General features: G+C 37.0%; 2 protein-coding genes across 2 annotated transcripts; one reads left to right on the forward strand and one right to left on the reverse strand.

Moving 5' to 3' along the window:
• Window positions 1-6034: 6034 nt before the first annotated feature.
• LOC129726635 (uncharacterized) lies at window positions 6035-7321 on the reverse strand. Its single transcript, XM_055683578.1, has 2 exons — window positions 6134-7321; window positions 6035-6067 (listed from the first exon to the last, which is right to left on the reverse strand). Exons 1-2 carry the CDS (start codon window positions 7319-7321, stop codon window positions 6047-6049), a joined length of 1209 nt encoding a protein of 402 aa, XP_055539553.1. The 3' UTR covers window positions 6035-6046.
• Window positions 7322-7435: 114 nt separating this feature from the next.
• Window positions 7436-8722, forward strand: LOC129726638 (uncharacterized). Its single transcript, XM_055683585.1, has 2 exons — window positions 7436-8623; window positions 8690-8722. Exons 1-2 carry the CDS (start codon window positions 7436-7438, stop codon window positions 8708-8710), a joined length of 1209 nt encoding a protein of 402 aa, XP_055539560.1. The 3' UTR covers window positions 8711-8722.
• Window positions 8723-9977: the final 1255 nt, after the last annotated feature.

Consider the following 9977-nt stretch of genomic DNA (forward strand, 5'->3'; position numbering starts at 1 on the left):
GATGAAGACGTCATTCTACACTATCAGTTCTTCATGTAGACGCACGACTGCTGTTTTAGAAGGGCCTATCAGAAAATGTGACTGACGAATAAAATATGTTGTATCAGAAAAACGACTTGTTTGATTGAAATGGTGTCTTCAGCAAATTTGTAGGTAATAAAATTGCGATTCTAAAAAAAATATATATACACCGTAAAAATATTTTTATATTCCAAGTTGTCACAAAATCTAAAATATCTTGAAGAGTACCTTTTTGCCTTTCTCCTAGAAAGGTATAGCAATCACTGGAAAAACCAAAGGTATAAAAGTGGTCCCAATGGCCGAATGTCATATACCACTCGACTTCTTTCGACGAACTGAGCATTTTCTGTATGTATGTATGTATGTGTGTATGTGTGTGTGTGTGTGTGTGTGTGTGTGTATGTATGTGCAACTTTTTTTTCTCACTCACTTTTCTTAGAGATGGCTGGACCGATTTTCATAAAATTAATTGCAAATGAAAGGTCTAGTTGCGCCATAGGTTGCTATTGAATTTCATTGTAATCGGATTTTTAGTTTAGAGGTTATGTATCAAAATGTAAAAATCACGAAACATCAATATCTCAGAAACCACACAACCGATTTCAATAAAATTGGTTTCAAATGATCGGGCTGTCTCCAGAACCCTTAACTTTTGAATTTCGTAATGATTGAACATATGGTTCAAAAGTTATGTAAAGAAAAGTTATCCTGAGGTTGTTTAAACTCACTCATTTTTCTCAGAGATGGCTGAACCGATTTTCACAAAATTAGTGTCAAATGAAAGGTCTAGTTGCCCCATAGGTTGCTATTGAATTTCATTGCAATCGGATTGTAACTTTGTCCGTTGTTCATGAAAATGTGAAATCACATAATGAAAGTTAACATATTGACTTCCTCCTAACGATCACTGGCTAATTAAAAGGTAGAAAAGTGATCCAAATGGCCGAATGTCATATACTACTCGACTCAGTTAGACGAATCGAGCATTTTCTGCATATAAGCATGTATAGGTGTATATGTTTGTGTGTGGGTGTGTACGTGTGTATGTGCACCTTTTTTCGCACTCACTATTCACAGAGATGGTCTGACCGAACAGATTTCAATGAAATTAATTGCAAATGAAAGGTCTAGTTGCCCTATAAGACCCTATTGAATTTTATTGTAATCTGATTTCTAGTTTAGAGGTTATGTATCAAAGTGTAAAATTCACGAAACATCAATATCTCAGAAACCACACATTTGATTTGATTAAAATTAGTTTCAAATTAACGGGCTACGATAAAAACCCTTAACTTTTGAATTTTATGAAGATTGAACATGTGGTTCAGGAGTTATGGAAAGAAACGTGTTCTGGAGACTATTTAATCTCACTCATGTTTCTCAAAGATGACTGGCCCGATTTTTATAAAATTAGTGTCATATGAAAGGTCTTGTTGCCCCATAAAACCCTAATGATTTTTTTTTAAACGGATTATTACTTTGCCTGTTATGTTTAAAAATGTGAAATCCAGCTATGAAAAGAAACATATTCCAAGACAACTTACTTGGACTCACTCATATTTCTCAGAGATGATTGACCCGATTTCCACAGAATTAGTAACAAATGAAAGGTCTACCTACCTCATAACTCCCTATTGAATTTTGCAGTATGCGGACTGTAACTTCGTCTGTAATGTATCGAAATGTGAAAATCACGAAACTTCATTATCTTAGAAACTTCACAACCGATTTGAACAATATTGATATCAGATGAACGGGCTAGTTAAGAGTTAACTGATGAATGATGATTGAACACGTGGTTTCAAAGTTTGGCTGCCCCATACGTTACCTTTTCATTTGATTGTAATCAAGCTTAAGCAAGCGTTATGTTTTAATTTGTAAAACAACGAAAGTCTATTATCTCAAGTACTACACGACTTATTTGAACATAACTAGTGTCATACAAATGAGTCATCTCTCAAACTAACAATTTGATATGCTGTTTAAAATTTTTAGAAAGAACAGAAATTCAAAGACTATTCAACACTTTAACTGCTTCGATCAATATATATGGCCTCAACATGATTTAAATGTGGTATCGTACTATCTGAACGTTTCCGGCATCGCTCGTGATTAAATTGTTCGAAATTAAGAGTCATTGCTTTTATTTCGCTATTTCTTAAGTACTAACATTACGTCAAATTTCATATTTTATACTTTAATTACAACATCTATATTTTAGAACCCAAAGAGTGGATGAACATTTATTGGATTTAAGCATTCATGTAAATCTATTTTTACAAATAATAAGTTTGAATGAGAAAGGCTGAGTCTGACCACTAGGTGGATTAATTTAGGTTTTAAAAATCTAATTAATTTACGCATTAAAGACGACAATATGTACTACTATCTGTCGAAATTTGGTGATGGTAAAATGAAGGACAAAAAAATTTTGAACGTTTGAATATTTTATCTTTTTCACTCAGAACTTATTTCTGAGAAGTTTTTTCAGTTGTTGTTATAAATTATCGCTGAGAGCATGATACAAATCCAACGCACTGTTTTTGTGGTATAATTAACTATTAATTCGATTATACCTGTCATGCTATCATACCTATCTATATTATTTCCCAGCCAAATAGCTGCTATAACTACACGCAAAAGCTTGACTTATTGTTCGAACTAAATTTATATTTTTAACAACGGCTTTTATCCGTTAACGTTCAAGTTCATTAAGCAGACAAAGTGTGCAGTAGGGACAGCGAAAAATAAGCGAACTGGAAATATAATACAGATTTTGAAAAATATTCCGCATCCCGACGGAATTTGAACCCGCAATCTCCGGGATTGCGGATTTGCAGGTTCAAGTTGGGAACTGCGGGTTCAAGTCACGTCGGGATGCGGTATATTTTTCCAAATCTGTATCATATTTCCAGTTCGCTTATTTTTCGCTTTCCCTACTGCACACTTTGTCTGCTCAATGAACTTGAACGTTAACGGATAAAAGCCGTTGTAAAAAATATAAATTTAGTTCGAACAATAAGTCAAGCTTTTGCGTGTAGTTATAGCAGCTATTTGGCTGGGAAATAATATAGATAGGTATGATAGCATGACAGGTATAATCGAATTAATAGTTAATTATACCACAAAAACAGTGCGTTGGATTTGTATCATGCTCTTAGCGATAATTTATAACAACAACTGAAAAAACTTCTCAGAAATAAGTTCTGAGTGAAAAAGATAAAATATTCAAACGTTCAAAATTTGTTTGTCCTTCATTTCAATTTCAGCGGTCAAACCCAGCCTTTCTCATTCAATTTTTTATTTGTAAAAACAGATTTACATGAACGCTTCAATCCAATAAATGTATATTCACTCTTTAGGTTCTAAGATATTGATGTTGTAATCTATACATATAAAAATACAGTCCTTAGAGCGGGGGCCTAGTGTGGTTGGTAACGTCTCCGCCAACCACGCTCGACGCCTGGGTTCGAATCCCACCGCCGACATAGGTGTCGATGGTTGTTGTGAGGTGGCGTGATCCACTCACAACCAACCCAACTGGTCTAGATTCAATCCTAGCCGACACCGGGAGATTTTCTGAGGCGAAAAATCTCTGGGATCACGCCTTCCATCGCATGAGGAAGTAAAGCCGTTGGCACCGGTCCGTTAATAAACGGGTCGTGAGTTAGGGTCCTGGGTGTGGAGTCGCCTCCCTGGGCGTCGGTGATTGGCCACAACAGTGGCGGAACTAGACCGACGGAAAATAAGCGAGAATAAAAAAAAAAAAATACAGTCCTGTGTGTCTGTCTGTCTGATCCATATAGGCTCGTAAACTACCGAACCGATCGACGTGAAAATTTGTATGTAGGGGTTTTTGGTGCCGATAAAGGTTCCTATGATAGTTTGTGACCCTTCCCTCTTCTGGAAGGGAGGGGTCCCATACAAATTGAACATAAATTTCTACACAACTCAAGAACAAACCAAGCAAATAAAACCGAATTTGGCATGTGGATATTTTAAGGGGTAACTAATATGTACATAATGGTTTGACACCCGAATCCCTCTTATATAAGGGAGGGTCCCATAAAAATGAAACACAAATTACGCACAGTTCAAGAACTAATCAAGAAAATACAACCAAATTTAGTATGTGAATGTTTTTAGAGGTAACAAATTTGTCCATACTGGTTCGACGCCCTTCCCTCTTCTGGAAGTACATGTTTCTTCACAAATTTCTGCACATCTCGCGAACTAATCAACTAAATGGAACCATATTTGGTAGGTGTATCTTTTTAGTGGTAAAAAATATGTTCCATAATCGACCTCAGGCAACATTTTGGATTATAGGTTGGCAACTTCCGGTTTCTGGAAAACAGCCAAAAATGTCCGATTTCCACCCAATATAATAATATCCGGATCTAAAATAATACACAGGAGCTAAAATCGACCACAGATAGCATTTTAAATTCTAAGATGGCGACTTCCGGTTTCTGAAAACAGCTGAAAATGACCAAATACCACCCAATATGAGTTTTTCTTCAACCAGTATGGCGTTTAAAATCCAGAAATTGTCTTCAAAAGCCATTATGAAATCCAAAATGGCGACTTCCGGTGTCGGAAAAACAGCGCAAACGACCAAATACCACCCAATATGGGTATTTCCGGAATTGATATGATGCAATGAAGCCACAAATCGACTTCAGACAACATTTTGAATTGTAAGATGGCAACTTCCGGTTTCTGGAAGACAGCCTGAAATGGACGATTCCCATTAAATATGAGTATTTCTGGAACCAGAAAGATGCACAGAAGCTAAAAATTGATCACAGACACAGTCTTGAATTTCAAGATGGTGACTTCCGGTGTCTGGCAAACAGCCGGAAATGATCAAATACCATTCAATATGAATGTTTTTGGAATCAGAATTACTCCCAGATGACAGAAATTGATTTCACAGGCAATTTTAAAGTCCAAAATGACGACTTTCGGCTTCTGAAAAACAGTCCAAAGTGTCCAAATATCACCCAATATGAGTTTTTCTTTAACCAGTATCCTAGATGCAATTTTGAAATCCATGATGGCGACTACCGGTTTGTGAAAAACAGCCTAAAATACTATCCAATATGAGTATCTCTGGAACCAGAATGATGCAAGGAGCTAACAATTGTCCTCAGGCACCATTTTGAATTGCTAAATGGCAACTTCTAGGAAACAGTGGGAAATGGCCGAATATTACTCAATATGAATATTTCCGTAAACGTGATGATGCATAGAAACCAAACATTGACCCTGGACACCATTTTGAATTTAAAGCCGACCACTTTAATTTTTGGAAAACAACCAAAGTAACTAAATACCTCCCAATATGGGTATTTCCGGTGTCAGATTGATGCCAGAAAATCTGCTGAAAATGACCGAATACCACTCAATATAAATATATTTAGAGTTAAAGCGATGTACACAAGCCAACAGTCGAGGATGTTGTCATTTCGATTAAAACCAATCATTTCAAACGAGTTGTTATTTGACTTTGATCATATCCTATGGCCGATTGGTTAAGCATTTGCCGACTTTAAACACATCGCAAGGAATCAATGAATTTGAAACGATCAAATAGTACAATACCACACTTAAATTATGTTAAGGCCACATATTCGATATATGTATCGATATATTTCTGGGTTGGGTTTCGGCTACGCAGTCTGTCACGGATTCAAAACGGGTGTTTTCTACTGCCCGACGTTTCGGCCAGGGGTTTTGGCCTTTTTCAAGGGAAACTATTAAAAACATTTATTATAAACTATTTTTAAAGAACATGTAATGTAATGGGGACTCACTAGATTATCGTTTTTTCGTCAATGTGTCTGTTTTCTGTGGAATAGCACGCCTATCTGTATCCAAATTAATTAAATTTTAAAACTGTTTTACAAACGAAACTAATTTGAAAGCTTACAATCATTAAATTCATAGTTGTTTAATTTAATTTATTTTTTTTTTTTTTTCTCGAACTATTGTGCACTAATCACTGCCGTACCGCACTGCACTATCTATACTGTATACCTATCTGCAATTTGTTTCGTTAAGTTTTGAGTACTAGCTTTGACAATTATGGGATTTGTTCTCTTCTCACTCTGTTTCGTTGCGAAATGGTGTTTTTGATGGTGTGGAGTAACCCAGCGTAAGTAGTACTCAGCTGGTCTACGTCCGTACGATGATTGACGGTGCTTGTCGTGTTTGTAATGTGGCACATCTCCAGTATTGGCAAAGCTGTAGCTCGTTGGGTGTAGTCTAGTATTGTCGTTTTGGTTAGATCGAAATTGTGTTGTAGTTGGATGGCGTGTTGAATGAGTGCTGTTTTTTCACTTAGCGCTGCTATGTCGTTGTCTGTGTTCGAGTTGGCAGATCGGTTTTCAATTAGGCTGGCATATTTGTTTATATTGGATTTGTGTCCGCTGAGCCGTGTTTTTAGTTGGTTCCTGGTCATTCCTATGTAGCACATCTGGCAATCAGTACATGGGATGCTGTAGATGACGCAAGATCGTTGGGTGGATGGTACTGGATCTTTGATGGGGGGTAGTAGCTGTTTGATGGTTCCGATCGGTCTGTAGGCAAGTCGGATTTGAGGAAAATCGGAGCTGAGGATCCTTGATATTGCTGTGTTTAATTGTGGAATGTTGGTGATTGAACGGTACATTGTGATGACTTCAGTTTGGCTTGGATTAGCAGTTGTGGTTCGTAGGTCGGATGTATGTTGTGAAACGTTAGGTGAATTTTTTTGCATATTGTGGTTATGTGGATCGGTAGCTATGGCTATGTTGGCAGTTTTGTGTGCTCGATTTAACAGTCGTTTGATTAGCGATACTGGATAGTTATTTTGGCGAAGATGTTGTATGATAGTGTGATTTTGTTGGTCTATTGGTTTATTGGTGGTAATTTGGATCACTCTTTTTATAAAATTTCTGGCAACGTTCATTTTTGTGTGCATTGGGTGGAAGGAGAAGTAGTTTAATAGTCTTCCTGAAGCGATATTTTTGGAGAACCATTCTGTGTTGATTGACTGGTCGGTATTGCGGATCACTAGTGTATCTAGGAAGGGAAGTTGGTTGTTCGTTTCTTTTTCCATTGTAAATTGCAGGTGTGCGTTGTAGCTGTTGAATATATGCAGAGTGTGGACGATTTGTTTTTCCGGTAGTGCAAGAATGAAATCGTCAACAAATTTTCTTAGCACTGGTATTTCGTAGTTTAAATTTTTCGTTACTGTGTTAACTAGGTTTTCCAACACTAGTTCCGCCAGAATGGGTGACAAAGGGCTTCCCATTACAGTTCCGAATGTCTGTCTGAAGTATCTGTCCCGAAAGCGAAAATAGCTGCATTCCAAACAAAATTCAGTAATCTTCGGGACAGATACTTCAGACAGACATTCGGAACTGTAATGGGAAGCCCTTTGTCACCCATTCTGGCGGAACTAGTGTTGGAAAACCTAGTTAACACAGTAACGAAAAATTTAAACTACGAAATACCAGTGCTAAGAAAATTTGTTGACGATTTCATTCTTGCACTACCGGAAAAACAAATCGTCCACACTCTGCATATATTCAACAGCTACAACGCACACCTGCAATTTACAATGGAAAAAGAAACGAACAACCAACTTCCCTTCCTAGATACACTAGTGATCCGCAATACCGACCAGTCAATCAACACAGAATGGTTCTCCAAAAATATCGCTTCAGGAAGACTATTAAACTACTTCTCCTTCCACCCAATGCACACAAAAATGAACGTTGCCAGAAATTTTATAAAAAGAGTGATCCAAATTACCACCAATAAACCAATAGACCAACAAAATCACACTATCATACAACATCTTCGCCAAAATAACTATCCAGTATCGCTAATCAAACGACTGTTAAATCGAGCACACAAAACTGCCAACATAGCCATAGCTACCGATCCACATAACCACAATATGCAAAAAAATTCACCTAACGTTTCACAACATACATCCGACCTACGAACCACAACTGCTAATCCAAGCCAAACTGAAGTCATCACAATGTACCGTTCAATCACCAACATTCCACAATTAAACACAGCAATATCAAGGATCCTCAGCTCCGATTTTCCTCAAATCCGACTTGCCTACAGACCGATCGGAACCATCAAACAGCTACTACCCCCCATCAAAGATCCAGTACCATCCACCCAACGATCTTGCGTCATCTACAGCATCCCATGTACTGATTGCCAGATGTGCTACATAGGAATGACCAGGAACCAACTAAAAACACGGCTCAGCGGACACAAATCCAATATAAACAAATATGCCAGCCTAATTGAAAACCGATCTGCCAACTCGAACACAGACAACGACATAGCAGCGCTAAGTGAAAAAACAGCACTCATTCAACACGCCATCCAACTACAACACAATTTCGATCTAACCAAAACGACAATACTAGACTACACCCAACGAGCTACAGCTTTGCCAATACTGGAGATGTGCCACATTACAAACACGACAAGCACCGTCAATCATCGTACGGACGTAGACCAGCTGAGTACTACTTACGCTGGGTTACTCCACACCATCAAAAACACCATTTCGCAACGAAACAGAGTGAGAAGAGAACAAATCCCATAATTGTCAAAGCTAGTACTCAAAACTTAACGAAACAAATTGCAGATAGGTATACAGTATAGATAGTGCAGTGCGGTACGGCAGTGATTAGTGCACAATAGTTCGAGAAAAATAAAAAAAAAAAAATAAATTAAATTAAACAACTATGAATTTAATGATTGTAAGCTTTCAAATTAGTTTCGTTTGTAAAACAGTTTTAAAATTTAATTAATTTGGATACAGATAGGCGTGCTATTCCACAGAAAACAGACACATTGACGAAAAAACGATAATCTAGTGAGTCCCCATTACATTACATGTTCTTTAAAAATAGTTTATAATGAATGTTTTTAATAGTTTCCCTTGAAAAAGGCCAAAACCCCTGGCCGAAACGTCGGGCAGTAGAAAACACCCGTTTTGAATCCGTGACAGACTGCGTAGCCGAAACCCAACCCAGAAATTAAAAATTTCCAGTCGTACTACACTTAAAAAATGTATCGATATATATATCAAAGCAGGTATAGTTTTAAATAGTCTTTGAATTTCTTTTCTTTCCATAACTTTTGAGCCACATATCAAATTGTTGTGAAGTTTGTTATTTGTGAGTTTTAGAGTTGACTCATTCATATGACACTAGTAATATTCAAATAAGTCATGTACTCTTTGAGATAATGGACTTTCGTTGTATTGTTAACAATTTAATATATAACAGTTGCTTAAGTTCGATTATAATCAAATGAAATGGGAACGTATGGGGCAGCCAAACTTTGAAACCACGTGTTCAATCATAATTCATCAGTTAACCCTTAACTAGCCCGCTCATCTGATATCAATATTGATCAAATCGGTTGTGTAGTTTCTGAGATAATAAAGTTTCGTGGTTTTCACAAGTCGGCACATTACAAATGTAGTTACAGTTCGATTACAGTAAAATTAAATCTTAGGCAGCTAGACCATTCATTTGACACTAATTTTGTGGAAATCGGGTTAGCCATCTCTGAGACTAGTGAGTGAGTCCAAGTAGTCATCGGATATGTTCCTTTGCATAGCTGGATTTCACATTTTTAAACATAACAGGCAAACTAATAGTCCGATTGCAAAAAAAATCAATAGGGTCTTATGGGGCAACTAGACCTTCCATTTGACACTGATTTTATGAAAATCCAGCCATCTCTGAGAAACATGAGTGAGATTAAACAGTCTACAGAACACGTTTCTTTTCATAACTTTTGAACAACATGTTCAATCTTCATAAAATTCAAAACTTAAGGGTTTTCAAGGTAGCCCGTTCTTTTGAGACCAATTTTGCTCAAATCGGTTGTGTGGTTTTCGAGATAATGATGTTTTATGATTT

This window comes from Wyeomyia smithii, chromosome 3, assembly GCF_029784165.1.
Source record: "Wyeomyia smithii strain HCP4-BCI-WySm-NY-G18 chromosome 3, ASM2978416v1, whole genome shotgun sequence".
In the NCBI taxonomy this organism is placed as follows: Eukaryota; Metazoa; Arthropoda; class Insecta; order Diptera; family Culicidae; genus Wyeomyia; species Wyeomyia smithii.